The sequence below is a fragment of the Phyllostomus hastatus genome, unplaced genomic scaffold (genome assembly GCF_019186645.2).
Source record: "Phyllostomus hastatus isolate PE091 unplaced genomic scaffold, TTU_PhHast_1.1 phas_scaffold_1066, whole genome shotgun sequence".
In the NCBI taxonomy this organism is placed as follows: Eukaryota; Metazoa; Chordata; class Mammalia; order Chiroptera; family Phyllostomidae; genus Phyllostomus; species Phyllostomus hastatus.
This window is the reverse complement of record NW_025334004.1, coordinates 34,920,930-34,945,630: the sequence shown is the minus strand read 5'-3', so window position 1 is coordinate 34,945,630 and position 24,701 is coordinate 34,920,930. Positions and strand designations below refer to the sequence as shown.

Below are 24,701 nucleotides of genomic sequence, written 5' to 3'. Positions count from 1 at the left end.
TCCCGGCCAGCACACGGCACCGAGGAGACAGGCCAGACTCGGCCCCGTTCACGTGTGTGTGTGTGTGTGTGTGTGTGTGTGTGTGTGTGTTTCAGTGGTGCTGGGAAATAAACACTCTGCTGGCAATGACGACGGCTCCTCATTCCAGGACCCAGGGCACTGCAGCCCTTGGCCGCTGACCCGGCCCCACACAGCAGCCCAGGGGCTGCGGACGCACGGCGGGCGGGGTGACAGCAGACAGGCTTTGGGTCTCACACGTTTAATGTACAGATCACACTCCTCCCAGGACAGCGCCAGCTCCTCCGAGCGCGACGGTGAGCTCAGGCGAGTGTCCTCGCCGGGCCAGGCTCACGGGGCTGACGCCCTCGCCCCATGCACCGTCCCCTGGAAGCAACAGCTGCCTGGCTGTGCAGTGGGGGTGGGGGGGTGGGGGGGGGGGGGGGGGATCCTGCAGCGGAGGCTTGAGTGCGCAGTGGCCGGCCGCAGCTTCTGGCCGAGGGGGCCCTGAGCGCCAGGCCCGGACGTGACGGTCTGGGACGCCCGGCGTCTCGGGGCCGAGGGCCGGGGGGGTCTACGGCGGGGCGCTCTGCAGGAGGTCCCGGTCCAGCATCACGGGGCCCAGCAGCCCGCTGCGGAAGGCCCGCAGGAAGTCGTGGGCAGCGGCGGTGTAGTTCGGCTGGATGACGTTCACGTTCCCTGGGGGGACCGGGGTCTGGTGGGGGAGGAGCCTCCACGCAGGGCGGGGCCGGACCCCGTCCCACCCGCCCTCTGAGACAGGGGCTCTGGGGCGGGCGTCTGTGGAGCTCGGGCCCCGGGGTCTCCTCGGAAGGAAGATGGAGCGAGCCCCCCGAGGCTGCAGAGGAGGGTGGACACACGGTGCGCCCAGCACCGCCCAGGCCACAGTTGGGGGGCTGGACAAGGGCCGCTCCCCGTGCAGAACCTTGGCTCTGGGGGGGGGGGGGGCGTGTCCCAGTGACACCCGCCCCAAAGGCCAGGCCGCGCAGGGCCCGAGCCTCACCTGTGCCCGTCAGCACCTTCACCTTCTGCGTCTTCCCCAGCCGCACGGCCACGCGTTTCAGCAGGCTCCCCACGTTGTCGCAGGCCCCGCCCAGGCCGTAGTGCTGCACGTACCTGCACGGGAGCCGTCAGCCAGCAGGAGCCGGGCCGGCCTGCGAGGCCCCACCTGGCCCCACAGAGGCCCCCGTGGGTGCGAGTGACCCCAGTGTGTGGTGGGGACTGGACCCCGAGGGCCCGCCGTGGAGTTGCTGACCTCTGACCTCCTGGGTGGCCGTGGCCAGCTCCCCCACTGGAGCCCTCGGTGGCAAAGAAACGACCGTTCTCGGCTGTCGTCCACCCCACGCAGAGCAGCCCGGGGTCGGCGCAGCGGGCCACTCCACAGGCAGGCCGCACCGGGGGCTCGAGCAGCCACGCCGGCCACGGTGAAGCTCAAAGTGCCGCCAGCACGGCAAGAGGACGCTCGGAGACCCAGACCAGAACTCGGACCCGTGAGGAGCCCCGCCAGACGCCAGGGTCGGCAGCAAAGACGTCGGACCAGCCGCGCTGACCACAGCGCACGCGCTCGCAGAGCGGGGACGCCCGAGGCACAGAAGGCGACGCCCACGGGACTCACACAGAGGGCTCCACGGAACACGCCGGGCGGGGCTGACCGACACGTGGCCACTGCCCTCCTGAGCGGGCAGAATAACTCCGGAGAATCGAAGGCCGCGAACCTGATGGGAGCCCAGCAGCGGCAGGCAGCCATGAACTCACGGCTGAGAAGAGCGCACCGGGCCCGCCGTCCCGACTGCCCAGGAGGGTGAACGGAGAAAACCTAACAGCGGACACACACCCGGCTGCAGATTCTCCCAGACGGGGGGGGGGGGCGGGGGCAGGATGAGGCAAATGCCTCCCCAGGATGGGAAGAACTGCCACTCAGGGCTCCGTGCACAGGGCAGAGTCCCTCGGGAACAAAGGCAGAGACAGTCGCCCTCAGACAACTCAACTCGGAAAGAACCGGCAGCGTCACACCGAACGCCAGAGGAGACGCCGGCGGAAGCAGCAGCCACCGAGGGGCAGGGCCACGCACAGCAGAGCAGCGGGCCTTTCACATCCGTGTGAGCCGCAGCGGCCACCGTGCGCCTGGGTTCGCAGCCACGCGGAAGCCAGGCCCAGGCCGACGGCCTCCCGGAGGTCAGGACGGAACCAGGAGCAGACTCGTGAGGCAGTCTCGCTGCCCACAGCGTGTTACGGCATCACTCAGAGGGTCTGGGAACCGCAAGACACCTGCTCCAAATAAAGTGAGGTCACAAAATGTGGCCAACGAGCCTTAAAAAAACAGCCACGGACAGACAGACAGACAGAGACCCAGAGAGAGGGGGCGAGAGAGAGAGAGACCCATGGGGTTTGGAATGAAGACACAAATGAGCTCCAAGGGAGGGCCCCAGCTACAGTGGCGAGGCTGGCACCCGACCGGCGGCCGTCAGGACAGAGAACTCTCTGAAGGGTACACGAGGTCACGTCGGTGACACACGCATCGGATCGGTGAGAGGACATCACCGCGGGAAGGTCTCTGCACTGACGGCGGAGCAAAAGCTGGTGCGCTGCTCGGAAACCAGACGCACCAGGCGTCGCCAGAGACGCCAGGGCCCTCTCAAGAGCTGGTCGTGACGCAGGACACCAGCAAAGCAGAAACGGGGCAATGACGAAGGAACAGTACTCAGTGAGACTCTGAAACTCAGAAGACGAGACACAAAGCCACCGAGACCACAGCTGGTTCTCTGGGGAACATCAGTAAAAGTGACCGCTGTCCTGGAGGGGACGGAGGAGGGGTGTGCGTCCCACTCAGAGGTGACAACAAGCAACTGAGTCTGCGCAGGGCGCTGCTGCCCGGCAGTGACCCGGGGCGCCCCCACGGACACGCCCCCACGGACACGCCCCCACGGACACGCCCCCACGGACACGACACCGCGCACGTCGGGAACAAGCAACACGCGGTGCGGCCCTGTCCGGGGAAATCCCAGGAAGGGACCGAAGGCAGACAGGCCCGGGGTGCGGGTGGGGCAGAGGGTGTGCGAAGCAGCTTCACAGACGCATTCGCGCGTGGAAACGAATCACACGACGCACAGACTGTTGTCTGCCGCACCCTAGCCGTGCCCCTTCTTGAACTACGTCGGAGAGGAGAGGCCCCCGCCGCACTCACCCAAACAGCTGGTGCCTGTTGAGGGTGTAGAGAAGGTAGTCAGCCAGGGTCTCCTCCCCGACCAGGTGGTCCCGCACGGTTCCTGGAAGCAGGCCGCCGAGGGTCTCAGCTGGAGGCTGCAAGGGGCGGCCGTGCCCCCAGCCTGACCACTCTGCCTGTCCGTACAGAGAGGGCACTAAGGGTCACGGTGCCAGGCCCCAGGTGGGGCCCCGAGGGCAGCTCACCACACAGGGCCAGCTTTAGGCCCGTCTCCACGCTCTCGATCCGAGGGGCCAGCACCCCGGGGGTGTCCAGCAGGAACATCAGCGGCCGCTCACACACCTGTGGGCGGAGGGCAGGGCTCACCCTCAGGAAGCCTCCAGCACCCTCTCCCGCCAGGCCTCCTGCCAGGTGGCCCCCCCACAGGAGACACGGGAGGGCTTCGCCACCGCCCCATCTTCCCCACCCAGGAGGAAGGGGACACGCGGGGACGCTGAGCTGTGGCTGAGACGAGAAGCGCCATGTAGCCCTGGCCTGACCGCTGTGTGACCTTGGGCTCCCATGTGCCTGTTTGCTCAACTGAAAACGGGAACAAGCGTGCCCCTCCACACACAGGTCTGGTGAGGCTGGTGCAGGGCCTGGTGCAGGGCAAGGGTCCCGTGGGAACGGAGACGGAGGGGAAGGACAGGGCGGGCACGGCTCGTCTGTGCGTGCGGAGCCCTGGGCCCAGCAGCCGAGGCCCTACCTGAATTCTGGACATGACAGCTCTCGTGATCCCAGGCTCACCGCCCACCCTGGTGGCTTTTCCTGCAGGACAGAAAGAGGCTGTCAAACACGCACCACACACGCCTGGCACGGCAGGCGCAGAATACGCAGTGAGGCGGGCGGAACCCTGCCAGCAAAGTCCCGGACGGGCTGTGTGCAGGGCTCGGCCCCAGGTCGGCTCACAGCCAGGGCCCCGAGTCTGCCCGCCCCCCGTCCCCCCTGCCACTGGAAGGCACCCCGACGCCCACTGGAGACAAGACCAGAGGGCCCTGACCCGGAAGGTCGGGCCACAGCTGCCCCTCCCAGCAGCCACCTGTCTCCCTGCTGGACGGGACCCTGTGCGCCCTGGCCGAGCCTCCAGCCTACGCCTCTGCCCCATGGCTCCGCCCAGGGCAGGCCTGTCTGGGGGCTGCCCGGACCCAGGGGTCAGCCTGTGCTCTGAACACCGGCTGCCCAAGATGTGCCCCAAGCAGGCTCTGCACCATGGAGCCAACTGGAGCGCAGAGGGACTCGTGTCCACTGGGGGACGGACAGGGGCACATGTGGTCCACCCACACGACGCAACGTGTTCAGCCGTCAAAGGAGTGAGGTTCTGACTCCTGCCACGGCGTGGGCGGACCTGGAGGACTCTGTGCCTGGTGACACAGCCCGTCCCAGAGGGACAGATGCCCATGACCCCGCTCACGGGAGCTGCTGCGCTCACAGGTGCAGAGACAGGAAGGACATTCTGGGTCATCAGGGCTGGGGCAGAGGGGCTGCTGAGTCACGCACCTTTAATGCCACCACCCTCCCTAAGCCGCAGGGAAAGAATAATAAACTTTAAAAAGTAGACGGCAGTGACCGCGTCCCAGGGAGCGTGGGGCTGTGTCCGGGGAACAACATTAATGAGGACCACGGGCAGGTGTGGGGGTGACGCCTGCACAGACGTGCTTTACACTTTGGAACACTCCACAGAACAGGGACGGACACAGGGGAGAGGGCTGTGGGCACTCCCACGTGCCTCGTGATCAGAGAACCAGGTGGGGCATGGGGACACCCGGGGCCCCCAGGGGTGACCCCCACAGGCTGCCACGCCAGGGGGCGCTCCTGCCTGCCACCAGACTCCATCGTCTGCAAGGCTGTGGGTGCAGTAGGTGAACAACTTAAATAAACGAAAAGGCAAAATCGCCAAGGTTTAGAAAGGCCATGTGCACAAGGAGCAGAGAGAGAACAGGTTCCGTACAGAGTGTCACCGGGAGGACTGTCTCACGGTGCAGCCGAGCCTCAGGCTGCCAGCTGGGTCCCGCGGTGGCAGGAGACCAGCCCGAGGACAGAGCCCAGGAAGGGCAAGGCCGCAGTACCTTTCCTGAGGTGCTGTCTCCTGATCGAGTTGATGAGTGAGGACTTGCCCACGTTGGGGACGCCGATCACCATGATGCAGAGCTCCACATTCTGCAGGGGAAGAAAAGCCGCCGTCGGGGGCGCCAGACCCCCACCGGGACCCACTGGCCCACACCACGGGACCTGGAGCAGGGGCCAGCTGAGGGGAGAGGCCCCACCCCCACCCCAGCAGCAGAGCCCCGAGGTGCCAGGGCCCGGTCGGGCCCAGGGGTGGAGCAGGCCAGCCTCAGGCTCCTGAGCAGCAGGGGCTGTCCCAGGGCCAGCACCGCCCCAACCAACCTCTCCTCGGTGATAGCGGTAGCTGCTCCGCACCAGCTCCGTGACCGCCGGGATGACCTGCAACAGACACTCACAAGGTGCTCACCTGGGACACGGGTGCCCCTGGGCTCTGTCCGCATCACAGACTGGGACTGCGCTCTGGTGGGGGGGCCCCCGCGCGCCCTGCCTGTGCTGGCCTCCACCAGGAACGAGCGGGAGAGCCCCCCCAGGAGGGTGACAACAACCCCCTCTGACAAAGACGCGTGTCCCCAGTAAAATCTCCAAATCCCACCAGCAAACAGGAGGTTCTGGGCTCTCGGAAGGCCGTCCCCCTCACAGCCCAGCATGCGGTCTGCAGCCCGGCTCCGCGCTCTCACACCCGCGGGCCCTCGGCTCCGGGCGCCGGGACACGCGTGAGCCAGGGACACCCTCGAGTCCTCGGGGGGCCGCCCTGAAGCCCCGCCTCTGGCGAAGGTGTGCAGCGCCTGCGCGTCTCCGAACGCCGTCAGCAGACGCGTCCGGGTGCAGGACAGAAAGGCCCACCTGCTTGATGTTCTCGTCCTTGACACAGTTGGTAAAAATGACATCTTTTAGGCCTTGTCCTTCCAAGTGCTGTATGATTTTCTGAAAGAGATATGTGCATTGCACTTTATTTTTATTTTTATTAGATTTTATTTATTTTAAGAGACAGAAGGGAGGTAGAAACGGAGAGAAACACCAATGTGCAAAAGACACATCGATCGGTTGCCTCTCTCACGCCCTCAACTGGAGACCTGGCCCTGACCGGGAATCGAACCGGCGACCGGTCGGTTCACAGGCCGGCACTCAGTCCATTGAGCCACACCAGCCAGGGCTCCATTTTAAATACCAAATAAAAGCTGGGCTGGTGTGACACTGTGAAGTCCGAGGACCCAAAACTGCCGGTGTACACTTGGGCTCAGAGCCACCGTGGCTGGGGATGAGGGGAAGGACAGGCTCAGGCGCGGCGGACCGGGTGCCGTGGGCAGCACGCACGCACTGTGTGAGGGGCCTGGGGAGGGCGGCCTGGTCCCCGCCGGGGCCCAGGGCAGCTGGCTGCGTGAGGACAGGCGGGAAGGGCCCCGTCTCGGCCGAGGGCTGGGCTCCGTGGGGAGGAGCCTCAGCACACACAGACTGCCGTCTGGGGACTGCAGGCCCCCTAATAACATGCGGCCAGACTGAGTGGTTCTGAAGCCCCTCCAGCACCGCCATGCAGCCAGTCTCCTCTCCCTCCGGTGTCCCCCCCACTCACTCCTGGGGGTCCTGACCACCTGGCACAGCACGAACTCTGCTCTGAGGCTGGAACCCAAACTCATCGCAGAGCACGTGGAGACTCTCAGAGCCCAGGAGTGAACTAAGGCCGGTGGGCGTTCGCCGGTCTTAGCATTCGGGGAGACCGGCACTGCCCTGTGTGACCAGCTGCTGACCTGCACGTGGCTGCTGCTGAGGTGAACGAAGGTCACGCTCGGTCAGTTTCAGTTACGCGCTTCAACGAGGCAGATGAAGACACATTTGAAGCCACGCTGGGAAGTGCATGAACGTGTGGGGACGCCCTGCCCAGAGCTCAGAGACCCACCCCGGGGCCTCGGCCCTCCCCTCCAAGACCTCGTGCAGCAGCACCTGGGGGGAACGCGCTGCAGCCCGGGCTGGGTAACCTCGGGGCGCCCAGCACGATACCAGAGTGAGCGTCTCAGGGCAGAAGCAATCGCTGGTGACGCTCAAGTCTCCTCCGAGGAGGCCACGAGAGCCTTCGCTCAGAGCAGGGGCGGCACAAGCTGGGGCTCTCGGGGAGCAGGCGCCTCTGGCAGCTCAGCACGTGACACGTCCCTGGAAACCTGTGGCAGGGGCTGTGGTCGGGGCGTGAGCAACTCAGGTGTGCAGAGAAACCCGAAATGCATTCTCGCTGCTGCAGTGCAAGGAAACTCTCTGCATCACAACTGGGAAAAGAAGGACTTCAAAAGACCCGGGCTCTTTGCAAAGCACCCGACCACACAGCGTGAAGTGCAGATGCACACTCACAGCAGCGCTCCGGAGCCCCGTCTCCCCCGGGACCCGCAGGGAACGGCCTGCACCCGTCACCTGTGTCCCTGGCCCTGCCTGGCTCTGGAGAAACCCGCTGGCTCCTCAGGGCCTCCCCCCGCTTCCCGTCACACAGTGGGCAGGAGGCCACCTGCAGGCCGGGCCAGCGGTCTGGGAGACTGTGGAATGGGTGAGTGTGGGCACCACGGGGAAGCAGCCATCACAGGAGGCCTACAGCCTCACGCAGCCACTGCAACACAAACTAACTAAAACGAAATAAAACGTGACAGTCAGCTCCGGGGCGCAGGAGCCATGTTGCAACCGCTCAGCCTCACGTGCAGCCAGAGGCCACCAGGGGGCGCTGGGCGGCAGCGGCGGCAGCAGCAGCACATCCTGGCACCGCCCCCGGGGGAGGATGCGCGCTAGGGGACCGGGACCGCCAATCAAACGTCAGTGGAGCACGTAGCCGAGGGCGCAGCGCCAGAGCACGCCTGCCGGGCAGCGGGTCTGTCTCAGCGGTGAGCGCCTTGGGAGCGCAGCGAGCCCTGCGCCAGTGCGGCCGGGCGGGGCCTCACCTGCTGGTCCTTCAGGTCGGCCAAGTCCATTTTGTTGAGGACGAGCAAGTGAGGCTTGATCCCGAGGGTTTCCTTAAACAGAGGGTTTCGGCCTGAAAGGGGGATGTGGCAACATTAAGGCAGAAATTCCTCCAGAGCGTGTGCTGGCCCATCGGTCCGCCTGGTCCTCTGGCCCAGCTCGCTGCTCCCTCAGCAGGGAACCTTCAGAAGGAGCCCAGGCCCGGTCTCAGGGCGGGCGCCCGTGCAGCCTCAGCAGCCTCGCGTCCCTGAGCCAGGACTCTGGCCCAGCGCTGCCCTCCCCAGGTGGCCACGGAGCCCCTGAGGCCGCCTCCTGTGGACCGGAGGCCACCAGCAGGGCCGTGGCCCTACACAGCTTCTCACACGGGAATGGCGGTAACAGAAACAGGAGATAGATCCGTGGAATGTTTTGTACACAGAACACTGTTTGTCCACAAAAGTTCAAAACGAATGACCTGGTAACCCGAAAAAGTGCTGTCCACGAAGTCCTCACTAGTGCGCCTCTTCTCCCACCACCACTGCCACGGAGGAGACAGCCCCCTGCCCCTGGGAGACCCCCACTGAAGCTTCCACCTCTTCACTCCCATCGCTGGGCCGCTCGTCCTCTCGGGCAGGGACCCTGGGCTCACTGCAGGGTCACCCTTGTGTGACACTGACGGGAGGGAGGCCTTGGCCTTCACCTCCTGAGCACTCGGGCCCCTCCTGGTGCCTCATCTCTGACGGAGTCTGGCAGGCCTGGGCTGCAGGCAGCAGGCACCTGCTGCGTCCTCACCCAACACACAACGTCCCACACCCTTCCCTCCGAGGCTCAGCAACCCTGCGCCCACTCGAAACACCAGAAGCCTCCAGGGCCGCGGAAGTCAGGCCTTCTTGCCACGTCCCGGGTAAGAAAGGCAGGATGTCTAGAGACCAGCGGAGATGACCTCCCACCACAGTGCTGAACAATAACCAGACTAAACACTTCTGACCAACATGAAGCAGGACATGAGTTGTTATGCTTGCCTACAACAACGAAAACCGATACTTTATTACAGACTTTCGCACAAGCCTTTGAAATGCTGAAAACTGTCCCTCACCCTCCAATCTAAAGCTGGTGTTCTCACAATGCTCCAACCAAAACCGTCATCACATAAAAAGAATCAAAATGTGGCTCAACAGAACAAAACCCAGGTCTGAAAAGTAAACTCCTGAAGGAACAAGAGCATCGCTTCTTGCTGATCTGTGCCTCAGGCGTGGTACCGGCTCCGCTTCCCACCTGGAGAACCCTGGGCTGGAGCCTGACAGGCAGAGGCCTGGGACAAATGACGCCACCAACGCATTGACAGGGAACTTCCAAAAGCAAGGGCCTGACCCCACACCAGAGAATCTGATTAAGTGGTCTGGAAAGGGGCCCAGGCCGATCCTCTTAAAAAACCTCCCGGGGGAATTTCAACGTGTAAGGAGGGATGAGAACCACTGCATAAGATGCCTGTAACCAGGGCAGGTGAGGCTGCTAGCTGCTGTGGTGGCTGAGGACCTGAGCAGGGACCAGGCCACGGAGGCGGGCGGAAACAGAGCCAGGAATGCGCCTGCAGCCTCAAGCCCTACCCGACTCAGGAGCAGGGCCTCCCCTGCACCACTACAGCTCTGCACCAACTCCAACGGGCCCCCCCCCACAAGCCAGTCCCCAGCACCAGCCACCTGTCCTACTGTCCAACTCTCCTGTCCTACTGTCCAACTCGGCTCCACCTGGATGTGGTGTTAGGCCCCACAGGGTCCGGGCTCAGACCCCCAAGACGGCCCCCCTCCCCCAATCTCAGACTCCACTCACAAGTCCAGGTTGTCACCCAGTCCCATGACGCCCCCCTCGGGTTCGACTAAGAGCGGATCGCAGGACTCAGAGGGACGTTGGCCTCACCAGATCGCCAGGTCACCATAGCAGGGCACACAGGCAAAGCGGGCGGGGGAGAGGGTCTAGGGAAGGGGCGGAGCTTCCGCGTCATCTCAGGAGTGCCACCCCCAGGCCTCCACCTGCTCACCCGCTCTCCCAGCCCCAGCCCCTCAGGGTCTGTGGGGACTTCGTTCCACAGGCAAGAAGGATGGACTCCTCGGTCATGGTGACTGATTCAACCTCCAGCCCCCTCCCTCCCTGGGGGCCTGGAGGTAGGGACTGCACCTTCCAACCCCCAAGTCAGGGGCGTCCCTGACACCAGCCCCCTCCCGAGGGGCTTTCCAAAGTCGCCTCGTTAGCATAAAAGACACTCTTGTCTCTCTCATCACTTTGGAAACTCCAAGGGTTTTAGGAGCTCTGGGCCAGGAGTGGGGACAGAGGCCAAAAATGTATTTCTTATTATAAGTCACAGCATCACAACCAGCAAAGGATATCCGGGCATCGTGGACCTCGATGATGCAGTCCACCAGCTTCAGGCTACTCTGCATCTTCTTCAGCCCTGGAAAACAGAACACCTAAGCCAGGTGTCCATGGCCTTTTGAGAGCACTAGCACATTTCAGCTGATCTGTCAGGAATGACACACCACCGCAAGCACCCTAAAAAAGAGTGCATCTGAGTGACAGGCTTTGCGTAAACACAACCATAATCAGCCCCTGGGCCCCTCCATCAGGTTCAACGTGAGCGCCCTGCCTGCAGGGCAGCCAAATCTGTCTCCACCACCTGAGGCTTTGGTGCCTCTGGGTGGGAGATTTAACCTCTGTGGGTCTTCGTCTGGGCCTTAAGCCGGTGATGCTGTGAGGACCTGAGCTGCAGCCAACTCACCCCTAACCAAGAACACAGCCGGCAAAAGTAACGAAGCTCTTCCGCCCCCAGCCCCGCCCACCCCACCTGCGGCAGCCTTCTGCCCAGCGACAGCGACACTGCTGCTCGGCCTCCCCTTCACAGCAACGCTGCCACTCACGCACACCCTCCAACGTCTCGCTCCTTCTTCCCACCCCACCTGTGCCACCCTCCCCCCCCCCCCCCCGCGTGCATAACATTGGGCAGCAGCCTGGAGTGGTTCTGAGAGACCTCGGGGGCTGGGGCAGGACAGTGGCAACCACGACACGGAAAGGGCTGGTCCGGTCCTAGACGCGCTCTTAGGACCAGATTATGATACTTAGAAGCTCCCAGACAGGTTCAGGCAGAAGATTAGAAGTGACTCTATGTTTTAAGGTGCTGCAGGTATCATAACTGAATACAACTTGCGAAGCGCTTTCCTATCCAGAGTTCCTTTAGTCCTCAAGATATTAAGCAGGAATATTACTTCTTCTTAAAACCCGACGTGGAAACAGGCTTCGGGGAATAAAGTGGCAGAAGGGTCTTGCTGGGGATCAGGGATTAGCTCATCCCGGGTCACCCTGGGTCACCCCGGCCGCCAAAGCCGCCGCCTCCCGACGCGCTCCAGGGCGACCAGAGAGGACCCGGGCGCCGGGAAGCCGCCCCCTCCTGCCAGGACCTCACCCTTAGCCATGTGGCCCGGGAACCAGCGCGCCACATCACGACCTCCCAAAGGGAAGCTCTCCCGCCAGGCGGCCCGCGCGGCGCTGCACAGCGCGCGCGGAGTCAGCCTCATGGCTTCGGACCCCCGAGCGCTGCGCCGTGCAGCGCAGGGAGCCGCTCCCTCCACGGACCTCTCCGCCCAGCCCGCGAGCCCGCCCGAAGGTTCCGGCACTCCAAGGTTCCGCGCACGGCGTGGGGGGGGGGGGGGGGGGGGGCGGGGGGCGCGTGCGCACAACGCTGCCTTGGGCTTCAGACGGCGCTCCAGGGGGTAGGGCCCGGGGCTGGGGCGGGGCTCCGGGACTGCTTCAGTCTGGTCCCATTTTACCTACCAACTTGGTTAAATTTTTCAAATATTTTAACTTTACCGTATAAATGTATTGTCCTGCTTTTCAAGTACTACAAGTTTTAGTGTAACAGACAAGCCCTCTGCAAGTGCTGGCTGCTGTTACTACACAGAGAGCTCGAAGCCGACACCGTGGAACCTAGTCCGGGCGCTCAACGCTCCTCAACCGCGCACTGGGTTATGAGACCCTTCCTCTAACGGAACTGTTGAAGCGAGCTCTTCAAGACCCAACACGCTCAGGTTCTCAGCACGAAGACATCATTACTGCGGTCTGGACGGCCTTAAACCTCCTGACACTCAGCGCTAAGTGTCCTTGGAGTTGAGACAAGCGCGCCCACCACCTGAGACAAGCCCTGTCCCGTGGCTTCTGGGCTCCTGATGAGTCAGACATCGTGGAGGGCTCAGCCCCAGCCCCCAGCCCCCAACCCCTGGGTCCTGCCTTTGCCTCCTGGGATACAGAAATGTCTCCCCAAGGCTCGTGGCTTGATGAAACTGTGGGTGTCCACAGTACAGATCAGTGCACCTGATGGAAGCAGCTTTGTTTCATAGCCCTCAGACAGTAAAACTAATTCTGGGTTCTGCTCACAGTGCTCTGACTGGCAGCTGTCCAACAGAACTATTCCAGCGACACACAGAAGTGGACACACAACTCCGGGGCAGGGAAGACCCCTTTCTTGGAGGGGCCACTTGACCCAAGACAGGAAAGACAAGGCTCTGTGCCAACACTCACCCCAACACTGCCCAGTGCACCCCCAACATGCTCCCCACACTCACCCTGAAACACACAGCTAGCAACTCTGTCCCTCTGCACTCGAGGTCTCACTGTTTGTTCTCTTCTTCCTCAAGACACAGCACCTCCTGGGCCCTCCCATCTTCCCACTCACTGGCCCCTGTCTGGCCCTCTGAGCAGCTGCGGGTGAACAACAGGAGGTCTGTTGGCTATGCTGCGGTCCCAGCCACCAGTGAGAACTCAGGAACTCCCGGACAAGGGGCAACCACAGCACCCAGAGTCCAGGGAACACAGGGGCGGGCGGGCAGGCCGTGTGCCGGGGGCACAGAACCCTGCAATGACCTGAGCCTGGGGTAAGGCAAAGACAGAAGCCACAGAAGCTGCAGCTCTGGGTGTAAGGACGACTCTGGACACAGAGGCTTTAACATGCTTTATGAGCAGCCAGCAGCATCCACGGCCGGCACACCTGTGTCTCGCTTCTCCAGGAAGACCTCCCAGCTCGGCTGCAGTCCAGCCCTGGCCAGACCCAGCAACAGCTGTGGAAACGATAGCCCCAACCCCGGCTACAACGCATTCCAGTGTCCAGCCAGGCTGAGTAAAGGAAAGGGTGGTGAGAGCCTCCCCCAGCACTGAGCGAGCAGGCAGGCTCAGGGCCCGGGCGGCTGCGCCTGGGGGTCCCGCAGAGCGATAAGCCGGTCGGCCTCCCTCCAGCCAGACAGCAGAGCCCCGTGTGTGGTGGAGTAAAAGGTTCGGTGTGTGGCTTCTCCCGCAAACAGGACCTGGAGCTGCAGAGAAGGGGGTTAGAACAGGGTGCCGCAGTCAGTGGAGCTGTTGCATTTGCGGACACGGAGCTGACGGGGAGTGCGTGACTCGGTTCTTCACGGAATCCCACACCCTGATGCAGCCACAAAACAACAGCAGGTGCTGCTCGTGGGAAGTGGCCTCAGACGGCAAGCACTCAGGACTAAACGCGACTGCAAAGCAGAAGACACAGCAGAAGGTCTGGGAGGAAACATTGAGAATATCCCCCGACACTCAGACACACACACACAAAAAAACACAGAGATGGAAATTAGGAGAGAAAAAGATAAGAACACTTGAGGACCAGTCCGAAGTCCACCACCCAAACAGCAGACATCTCAGAAAAAAGATAAAAGAGAAAAGCAGAGAGAAGATGACATAATTCACAAGAACTTCCCAGCTGACTGGGGGGATCAAGGTGAGCCATGTGAGAGGAGAAACACCTGCCGAGGGTGGCGAGCCCGCAGACTCAGTGGGAGTGGGAGCCTTGCACTCTTCCGAGCTTCCTAAGGGTCTGGCACACGGGACACAAGGAAGAAGGAACTCCAGGTGGCTCTGGACTCCCCGCAGAAACACTGGAAAAGGTTCCAACCCCGAGGGGCGTGACTCTCACACTAGGATTTTATGTGCAAAGCGGGCTTTTGCAAGGCTGCAAGTTCTTGGAGACTCCTTCCACAGAAAAGGGGGTCTGTGTCCTGCCCCTGGAATCTGGATAGAATGGCGCCTTCTGACCCCGCTTGGTCACAGGAGGCCATGCAAATGTCCTGGGGCTAGCCCGCTGCAAGGAAGCCCAAGCCACACAGAGCAGCCACAGGAAGGAGCTCCAGGCAGTGTCCCAGGCAAGCTCCACCTTCATGCCATCCTAGCCTGTGGCAGCATGTGAGAGGAGACTCGGGTGACCCCAGGCAGGGCCCTGAGTCACCCACTGTGGTCAAGTCTTCCCACTGAGACCCGAGACACCGTGGGGCAGAATGAAACCACCCCACTGTGCCCACCTATGGGATCATTGTTCCTGCCACTGGGTTCCGGGTTTGTTACCTAGTGACCAGGACTGGACACCTGCACTGTAAGGGTAGAAAAAAGGCACTTTCACACAGGCAAACTTTCTCTAAAAATTCACCTTCCATGTACCCCTTCCCAGGAAGCTACTGGAATTAACAGCCCAATAAAGTGAAGGAGCAAACCCAGAGAGGACGGAGAGGGGACAGGGTCCGGGACAGGAGGAGGCACAGGGAGCACCAGGTGACAGTGGTGAGGGACAGGGCTGGGGGAGGACAGAGGGTGTGGGGTAGACAGAGCACAGGCTAAGCGGGGTTTGGGGCAGGGGCAGGGGCAGGGGCAGGAGGGATGTGGGGCTGGAAGGGCCAGGCTCCGGCTCTGCCTCGGAAACGGAACCTGACAGTCACCAGCACCCACAGTGATGCGAACAGCTAGCAGAGCCCAGGCCAGAGGGCCCAGAAAACAGCCCTGCACATGCTCACTCACACACATGCCTGTACACACTCACCGGTACACACACGCTCACTCGTTCTCATGTAAACACACGTGTGCATTCGCACTCACGTGCCTCACTTGCACACACACATCTGCACACTTGCTCACAGGCGCATGCACACACACCCACACACTGACACCTACAAATGAGCAGGGGGAGACACCACGCGGTGCAGCAAGGGTGTCGGCGGTGCCCGGAGCCAGCCCGGTAACACGAACACTAGCGGTCTCACCAGAAGCCGCCGGCAGAGCGCTGGGCGGCAGAGAGTGGAAGAAACCTAAGCCCTTGCGTGCCAGTGGGAGTCCAGAGGTGGCCCCATCGGTCACACAGACTGAAAAGTGGTGACACAGCTCTCAGAAGACAAGGCTGAGTGTCGGGTGACGTGTTGATTCTCAGGACTAAGTTGTTCATTCTAAATGTGATAACAGTGCTGTTGTTACATGTTTTAAGAGGTTGTCCTGTGCCTTTTAGAGATGAAATATGTGCAAACAAAACGTCGCCAGGGGCAGGCTGAACAGCAGCAGTGCGGGCACAGAGGGGCCCACACCCCTGGAGCCCAAAGGTTCTGCCTGCTTCTGTACACTGCTGACGCCTCCCACAACCAAATGTTCTACAGAAAGTGGTGGAAGAGCCTTGTCTGGGTGCTCAGGCCTTTGCAGTGTGTCTGTCCCCAACACCAAAAGGTTACAGGTTCGACCTCCGGTCAGGGCGAGTGCAAGAGGCAACCAATTGATGTCTCTCCCTCTACCCCTCCCCCCTGCCCCTTCCTCTCCCTGTAAAATCAATAAAAATAACCTCGGGTGAGGATTAAAACCAAAGTGGTGGCAGAAACCTGTTCTTCGTAAGTTTAGAGACCAGAGTCAGCCAGAACAGCCTGGAGCACCCTCCACCAGCCTCCTAAACCGTGAGACGGTGTTAGATGGCTCTAGAAGTCTCGGAGGCCTTCAGCTACGTGCATGGATGATTCTGGTGAAAATGATGCATTTTAAAATTATTCTTAATTTCTAAAAGGGATTCTGAGTCTCAGGGGTCCCAGCCCCACCCACACTCCCTTGGGTTCCAGCAGCTCCCGGGGACACGGACCGCCCAGGGCTCACATCATACCTGGGCCTTCTCTCTGTCCGCAGGGAGGGGCTCGGCCAGCAGGTCAATGTCATCCCCGGTGGTGCCCACGGCCACGTAGCTATAGGAGCCCCTGGTGTACGGGGCGCTGTGCCAGCGAGTCCTCAGCACACTCTTGGGGGCGGGAAGCTGCGGATTCCCTGAACCACAGAGACGCCAGGTGTGAGCCCGGGACTCCTGCCCGCACGGCTGCGCTGGGGCCTTCATTTCCGAGGCTGGCCAGCGTAAAAGGAAAGAACCTACCCAGGAAGGAAGCCAAGCCTCGGAAGGTAGGAATGAGAGGCTCTCCCTGTCTTCTCCGCCCTGCCCCCCTGAGGACACCACCAGCAGCAGCAGCTGCGTTCACCCCCTGCGTGACCGCGGAGGTCGCTGTGCTCCGTCCAGCCTCTGCGGCCTCGTCTGCACGGCCCTGATCAGGGACAGCTGCAGTTGCTTTGGTGGCATATTTTAGAAGGAAGCAGAAAGTGTTTGCAAAGCCACTTCAGTTCCTCAGAAACAAGAACCCCGGTGAGTGGCCCCACCGACATGAGGAAGGGTTGCCCCTAGAAGTTCATGGAGGCAAACCCAGCTCTTCCCTGCTGGGAAGCTCAGCTCCCGTCTGGAGATCAGCCCACACGGAGCGCAGGCAGAGCAGGGCCGTGCTGGTGAGTACCTGTCACCCTGCGAAGCAGGCGGGTCAGAGACAGAAGCACCTCCTCATCCGACAGCGTCTCCATGAACTCAGACTCCAGTCCGGCAATGAACCCGCAGAGCACGTGGGCAGACCTGCGCGGAGAACACCCACTGAGACCACCCACGTGGGGCCCAGCCCTCCGCAGTCCGGGGTCTCTCAGCCAGGACCCAGCCGCCATGCAGGGAGCCTGCAGCACCCACACACAGCGTGCCCCGGGGGCTTTCCCCGAGCCAGGGCGCTGCAGGTGTGGGCCGAACTCCTGGGCGTCCTTTCGTCACACTGGGCGGCTGCAGCCGGGCCTACAGTAAGAGCCGCGGTGGGGACAGGGCTGTCCCGGAGCTGCTCCGAGGCTGCAGCAGCCTGCACGAGCGGCAACCCCCACCGCGCACGCGCAGTAAAAGAAAGCCGCAGTAGCTGAGAGTGTCCTCCACGAGGCAGCAACAGTTACTCATTGTGTTAAGTCTTGACTCCGTGGCACTTGTCTTTCTAAGGTTCCACGTGACGAAAGGGGAAGAGGCAGGAAGCATTTCTACTGCGCGGGGACCTTCCGTCGGCCAAGGGCTCAACCAGCCGCGTCCTTCATGGAGGCCGTTTTAAAACCGCCCACTACCCTGGCTGGCGTAGCTCAGTGGCTGGAGCGCCTGGGCTGCGAACCAAAGCATCGCAGGTTCGATTCCCAGTCAGGGCACATGTCTGAGTTGCAGGCCACGGCCCCCAGCAACCGTACATTGATGTTTCTCTCTCTCTCTCTCTCTTTCTCCCTCCCTTCCCTCTCTAAAAATAAATAAGTAAAATCCCTTAAAAATAAAAAATAGCCCTGGCTGGCGTAACTCAGTGGATTGAGCACGGGCTGCAAACCAAAGCATCGCAGGTTCGATTCCCAGTCAGGGCACATTCCTGGGTTGCAGGCCACGGCCCCTAGCAACTGCACATTGATTTTTTTTCCTCTCTCTCTTTTTCTCCCTCCCTTCCCTCTCTAAAAATAAATAAATAAAATCTTTAAAAAAATAAAAAATAAAATAAAACCACCCACCGACAAGCTGGGTTTGGGCTTAGGTGTGAGGCAAGCGGTCTCTGGACACCCAGCAGAGTGTTTGTCACCAGAACAACTGCAGATATTTTCTGCAGATGATAAAATTTAAGCCTTCGAGCAAAAGTCAGAGTTTTAGAAAACCCATGCCTGCCACCAACAGCTGACTCGGGCCTCACCACGGACTTTTCCAAGATCAGTGGCGACACTAAGTCAGTTCCTGACGCTGCACCGTGGAACACACCGACGTACGGATGACCTCACGGCTGTCATTCCAGAACGGCCCCCTGAGAGCGCGGGCCAGTGAGAGATCCACGGACGTGAGAGACCGCGGCCGGACTTCAGCGGAACAGAGTGGACCTCTCAGACCCCACACGGCAGCCAGCCCTCAGGGGAAAACTGCTGGGTTTTGGTGCCTCGTCCCAGAAGACCCACAGTTATCAAGGCATTTGGACAGCACCCTTCCCCACCGGCCTGCCGGGGCCCAGACCCTCCTCCGACTCCGCCCGGAGGGGACTGCGCCGGAGACACGACGCCGTCCACAGGCAGAGCCGTGGGCCTCTTCTCACTGCTCCACGTCAGAAATAGTTATTTTTCATGAAAAAATATTAGTTACACTAATATGAAATAGGTGTGCTCTCTCTGTAAAAAGGAAGCATTTTGAAATTTCTCAGTTTTAAGCTCTAATGTGGTGCATGGGCAGATACAGCCCACAGGCACAAATGCTCTTTGGGGTCCTTGACAATGTTTAAGAGTGTAAAAGGGGGTCCCGAGGCCACAAAGTGTGAGAGCCACTGTCCTAGGCCACGGCGTGTCCCACGAACACCCCCAGGTGTTCGGGACCATCAGCCCCACGAGGCCCTGACCACAGAGCGCAGCCGTGGGGCCTGAAGCCGGTGACCATGCACACCAGTGACCAAGCCACTGCTCACCCACAGCCCCGGACACAGGTCCAACCCCGAGTGTCAGCTTGATCTTCAGCGCAAAGGAGACACGCGGGTCCCCTCACAGGGTGGAGCATCGCCGCACTCGCATGGCTGTTGGGGACGAGTCTGCACTGCCCTTCCTACCCTGAGTCCCCAGGCGGGGCTCCCCAGGCCCCCCACATGTCTGCAGGGAAGCCTGGGACCACATCTGCCGACTGACCACACGGGCTACCTGAGCCTTTTAATCTTGTCAGAAAAACCAGTCCCCCCGCCCCCACAACGATTCGCATTCTCCTCCCTGGGTGGGCACTGAGCCCACTGACGCCGCTTTACCTACGCTGTGTGTCTGGGCTGCACCACTCAGCCCGAGACTCACGAGGACGGCTCGTTCAGAGCTGCCTCCCAGGCACAGTCACGTCCAGGTCTCAGACTTCCGTGACTACAGCCCCAGCTGCCGAGCGCTTCAGCAACCACTTCCTCACTCACGGAGCATGCCTCCGTCCGTCCACCACACTCTCTGGGCCCCAGCGTTGCTGACCAGCTGCACACGGTGGGGGTCCTTCTGTCCAACCAGCCCAGGGTGCCTATCTACCATCGGCGCTTTGGGGCGCCCTTGGGATCCCCACCATTAAATCCCCCAGGCCCCTCCTGGTGAATCGACACACTGCTGGATCCTCAACAAATCTGTGGCTGACGAGCCAGCCCCTCCCAGCACACGCTCACGCCTGAGGCTGCCTCGGAGAAAGGGGGAGTGCACGTACCCGAGGGCAGGCAGGACCCAGAAGCCAACCAGCTTCTTGACCCACGCGTCCTGCAGGGCGGGGGCAACGTCCTCCAGGGGCGACGTGTTCTCCCACACCAGCTGGATGTGCTGGCAGCCGGGCTCCCAGAAGGGCTCCTCAAACTCCAGGTAGATCTTGTTGTTGGTGCCAAAGCCCATTTTCCTGACGACCTCCGCCTTCTCCGGGGGCAGAGGTGGCTCGAAGAAGGTGTCCAGACGTTCTTTAAGGAAACCTGAAATTCACAATTGGACTCAACTTACAGCACATCACTCTCCTAAACTGGGGTAGATAACCCAAGGAGCCCCCCCGACGCCGCCTGAGGCCTCAGAGGCCTCCCAGCACACGCTGCCCGCTCGGGACCGGGAGAGGCCGGCCACCAGGACTCACAGCCCCGGGGGGCAGGCCTGCAGTGCCCAGGGCATGAAAGGCCCGGCGGCCACCTGGACAGGCCCCACCCCAAATGCTCTGCAGGGACGGAGTCTCGCGTCCATTCCTTCTGCCTCTCAAGCCCTGCAAAGCACATGTGGCTCAGGATCTGTGGGGAGAAGCCACGAGAGGCACAAGCCTCAGGAGGCTACATAAAAACTATTCTGCCTGGAGAAAAAATTAACTTAGCTCTAAGTCAAACAAAAACGGGATGAAACATTCACAGCAGAAGCCACTCTCTTCAGGCGCACACGACCTGCAAGTCAATGCGACGAGGTGGCCAGCCCAGAGGAAGCAAGGCGGGCAGCGGAGAGGACCGGGAGGGCTGCCACATCGGCCGCAGCCACACCCCAACCCCCGTCCAGACCCTCAACGCAGACTCTGCTCCTGGATTCACCCCGCAGGTACGTCCGCAAGAGCGTTCTTCCATACACGTGGAAAACGTCATGTGAAACAGAAAGAGGAAACACAACCCGCAATCCACCCACGTTAAGCAATGACACCCACGTACAAGGACATTCAGTGTGTGGCTGTGAAGAGCAAGTGTGCCATGACATGACAGTCATAACGAGGCACCTGCTGATCACCGCAGGGGCTCAGGAAGCACCCGAAAATCTGAAGGAGCAGAGCCGTTGGGGGCGGGCTCTGCGGTGGACCTGTGTGTGCTGCTGTGGAAACAATGGCAAAGAGACTAAGCCAGCCCTGGCCAGTGGGGCTCAGCAGCCTGGGCATTGCCTACAAAGCGAAAAGTCACCAGCAGATTCCCGTCCAGGACAGGCCTGGGTGTGGGCCAGGTCCCCTGCCTGGGGCACATGCAAGAGGCGACTGACTGATGTTTTTCCCTCACACCCATGTTTCTCTTCCTCTTTGTCCTTCCCTTCCCCTCTCTCTAAAAATAAGTAAATAAAGTCTTTTTAAAAAAGATTAAGAAAAGAAAGAGAGAGAGAGAGAGAGAGAGAGAGAGAGAGGGAAGGAGAGAGAGGGAGGGAGAGAGAGAGAAAAGGCCAACAAAAGGGCAGAACAACATGTTAATTTGTCTGGATGATCCCACTGGTGGGACGTCCAGGAGACTCTTCATCTTGCCTCAGCTCTGGCACCTGCTAGCCTTGTGAACTCGGGCAATTAGGTGACTTATCTCGGTTGACTTTGATCCAATACTGTGGGGCCTGGTAAGGCCCTCAGTCCTCAGGATGGCAAACCTGGATTTCAACATCTCCACCTTGCACCAAATTATCAACTCCTACTCAGAGCCTCTGTCGAAGGCGTCAGCTCTAGACGCCCGCAGATCACATACTTGGCCCCTTCCTTGGCGACTGCCTGGAGCTAGTCCTGAGGTGTGGCTTTCACCCTGTCTCTCAGGCAGACCTCCGTCGCGGGCGGGTTCCCAAACTTTCAATAAATTGCCCCCAAAGGAGAGAACAGCTGACTTGCCCTTTCTCAGTGAAACTCCTGTTTGCAAAGCATGCAGACTGCTCCAAAGCACAATAGAGTAATTCTCTCCAAAACTTAGAATGAAAAATGGGAGCTTAGTAGCCAAGGAAGCCCCAGACCCAGCTGGGGGAGGGGGGGAGAAAGCCAGAGGCAAGGTGGGGGAGGGGGAAGACCTGGCTCAGAAAGTGGCCTTACCCAGCGGCACGGTGACAACCACGTGATGTGCTGGGAAGCAGCCCCCGTCCTCACACTCCACCAACACTGGAAACGTCTCCCCGGCGTCCGGGAAGGACCCATTCCAGTGAATAGTCTTCACAGGCTTGTTAAAAACCATCACGTCCTGGGGCAAAGAGGCCACCAAGCAGTTTGTGACTCCTTGGTAGCCCCTGGGGGAGACAGAGTGTCATTGATTAGAAGACCTGCCTGGAGGCAGGACCTGCTGCAGGCGACCTGGTGCCCACTTGGGGCACCGGACAACAGAGGCGGCTGGGCAGGGGGCAGGGAGGGCCTGGGGCGGGCTCGTGCCAGGCTCCACCCTGTGGCTTCTGAGTCACCACGGGAGTATTAATAACATCCTCCTGGCTAAGGGGAGGGTTCAACGGGCGACGCAGGCAGAGAACAAGCGCCCCTCCCAGCACCCTGGTTCTGAGCATTCAGATGCACAGCGGCCCTCCCCTGTGCGGGAACGTGGGCGACACCAGGCAGAGTCCAGCAGGACAGTCCTGGGAGTGTCTTCCGAGGGCCCAGGATGGGGACCGCCACCCTAAGGCAACAAAGGGCCCCTCACACTGTGCTGAGCACCTAAGGGGCCTTGTGAACACGGACAGGGTGGGAGTTGGGGGGAGGGTTACAAGATGCATTTTTTTTCATCACTTTTTCTTGGAAATGTTTCCTTTTTCTTAAATGAGCAAAACCAGGGAAACAAATGACCGGCTCTCTAAAAAGGGGAGACAAAATGTCCCCTTGTCACTCCCACAGCTCCCCTGCCTCCCAGAACTCCACCTGAGGTAGACAAAGAGGGCCTGGGGAGCGGGGAGGGGCCTGGGGAGCGGGGAGGGGGCAGCATACCCAGGAATGGTGCAGTCCAGCCCTGGCAGCACGGTGTACTCCCCAAAGGGCCCGAGGGCCACCAGGTCCATGCTGTGGGTGCCACTCACACAGCACTCCACGTTGAAGAAGTTGTTCAGAATGGCCAGCTTGAGCTTTTTGGCCTCCTCCCCCTCTGGCCAGCCGGCCACACGCCGATGGATCTCATTCTTAAGGTACTCCCCGACGCTGGGCACAGGGGCCTCGGCCACGTGCAGGAACTCCCGGGACTGGTCTAGGAGGCTGTAGAACAGACTGCCCATCTCTGCCACCAGCTCGAGGCTCACCCTTCCCCCCGAGCTGGCATAAGACTCAGAGGGCAGGCCCACGTGACCTCCAGTCTCTATCTGCTGGTTCTCCTCCGACAGCTCCTGGTCCCCCAGGAGCCCGTGCTTGGCGGCCAGCTGGAAGACAGGGTTGCCCTGGGAGGGCCCGTGGATCCAGTGAGCACCTATCTCCACCACACCACCTGGGAGAGGACAGCGATGCCACCTTTCGGTTCTGTCCCCACAAAGGAGACCCCTGCACCCTTCTCCTGGACCACAGCCAGCCCTGCCTTTCCCAAATATGCTCTGAAAACCAGCCCAAGGGCCACAGGTCCCTGAGGACCACAGTCCCTCACCGAAGGGCCTAGTTTAAGGAGAGCGCCTGAGCGAGGGGGGCGGCGGGGGGCGGGGCTGGCCTGCACCTGCCTGAGTAGGACTCTGGAGGGGTGCCCGGGTGCAGAAGCCCGGCCTGGGAGCTCGTGCAGGCTGCAGTGGGTACAAGCCTAGGCTACCTTCCCGCAGGGCCGGCCCTGCTAGCTACGGACAGCTGAGTCTGGGGGAACCAGTGAACTTTGGGGGGTTAGCTGGGGCGCGGCGGGGATTCACTGGGGCAGGTAAGGCTTCCGGGTTGGTTAACCCCGGGCGCAGGCGGGGCCAGGAGGCGGCAGAGGTCGGGCGGCACAGGTAGGGATGCGGTTAGGAGTTCAGGAGAGGCCGTTACCAAAGCTGCGCTCCGAGCGGATGCGGCCTCCGGCGCGGGCCGTGGCCTCCAGGACCCGCACGTGCGGGAAGGCAGGGTGACCGCAGAGCCTCTGAGCGGCGCCCAGCCCCGCGATGCCGCCGCCCACCACCAGCACCCGTGGGCCGCGACCCGGGGCTTCCGTGTTGCTGCCGCTCGACTTCATCGCGCCGTGCCAGGTAGTCCCCGCGGGTCCCCGCCGCTACGAGGTGCAGATCGCGCGAAGACTCGAGGTAGGCTGAGAAGAGAGGGGATGGGGGCGGGGCGGGGAGGGGCGGGGCGGGGCGTAGAGGAGAAGGGGCGGGCGGGGCGGGGCTGGCGGGGGGAGGGGGCGGGGCTGGCGGGGGGAGGGGCGGGGCTGGCGGGGGAGGGGCGGGGCTGGCGGGGGGAGGGGCGGGGCCGTGTGGGACCCTGGAAGCGGATGTAGTCATGTGACTTAAGGTACCTATTTAGATAATTCACGGGGCTTCGGACTCAGCGGTCAGTGCTGGACAAAACCCCAGGCTTCATGGAGGTCAGTGGGAGGAGGCAAAAAACAGACATATAAACATGTGACAGTTTTCTCCAGCGAAATGTGCGTGCAAGGGATGTGTGCACTTTCAGAGAAGGATGTGGGGAGACGTGCTGCCGTCTCCCGAAGCTGTCTGAAAATTCCTGCGGAATGCCCAGCCTCAGGCTGACGGCGCTCCTGACACCGAGCAGTTTCTGTAGCTGGTCCTACAGGCCACCAAACCGGTCGAGGTGCCCCGGCAGCGGGGCACGGTGGTGTGCACGCTGCTCGCTGGGCCGGAGGCCCTGCGCGCCTCACTCCCCACCCCTCACTCCGCCGCCTCTGCGGGAGCTCGCTGGCCAGTCGGAGCTCGCGGTGCTCGCGCTCCAGGCGGTCAGGGCTTCCATGGCGGAACGTGCGGGTCCCGCGAGGCTCTCCGCGGGTCCGGAGGCGCCCCCCGGACCACTGCACGTCACCAGGCGCAGGCAAAAGTAGCACAAAGTCCCGGGAGGAGCTCCGGTGGCTGCGGGGACCCTGAGGTGGGTCCCGGGTGAGCAGCACCACCTCCCAGCGAAAGCTCTGGGCCTAGGGCTAGCTCTCCAAAAAGCTGACCGCCTGACCCCTGGCTTTCCCACTCAGCCTGACATCCCACAGCTAAGAAGGGCCCGCTGGGCAGC

General features: G+C 61.6%; 2 protein-coding genes across 3 annotated transcripts; both read right to left on the bottom strand.

Moving 5' to 3' along the window:
* Positions 1–418: 418 nt before the first annotated feature.
* MTG1 (mitochondrial ribosome associated GTPase 1) lies at positions 419–11,827 on the bottom strand. Its single transcript, XM_045854458.1, has 11 exons — positions 11,646–11,827; positions 10,576–10,640; positions 8,194–8,298; positions 6,125–6,205; positions 5,603–5,659; positions 5,284–5,374; positions 3,924–3,985; positions 3,424–3,520; positions 3,200–3,281; positions 1,019–1,131; positions 419–696 (listed from the first exon to the last, which is right to left on the bottom strand). The coding sequence occupies exons 1-11, from the start codon at positions 11,755–11,757 to the stop codon at positions 572–574; spliced, it is 990 nt and encodes a 329-aa protein (XP_045710414.1). The 5' UTR covers positions 11,758–11,827; the 3' UTR covers positions 419–571.
* A 1,345-nt stretch (positions 11,828–13,172) lies between these two features.
* On the bottom strand, positions 13,173–23,789 carry PAOX (polyamine oxidase). 2 transcript variants are annotated; one of them, XM_045854455.1, is made up of 7 exons: positions 23,517–23,789; positions 22,512–22,998; positions 21,639–21,829; positions 19,566–19,818; positions 16,828–16,940; positions 16,158–16,315; positions 13,173–13,542 (listed from the first exon to the last, which is right to left on the bottom strand). In XM_045854455.1, the coding sequence occupies exons 1-7, from the start codon at positions 23,698–23,700 to the stop codon at positions 13,405–13,407; spliced, it is 1,524 nt and encodes a 507-aa protein (XP_045710411.1). In that variant the 5' UTR covers positions 23,701–23,789; the 3' UTR covers positions 13,173–13,404. The 2 variants fall into 2 exon arrangements, with proteins under 2 accessions (XP_045710411.1, XP_045710412.1); XM_045854456.1 differs by lacking the exons at positions 13,173–13,542; positions 16,158–16,315; positions 19,566–19,818 and having other exon boundaries at positions 16,852–16,940.
* Between the last annotated feature and the right edge of the window lie 912 nt (positions 23,790–24,701).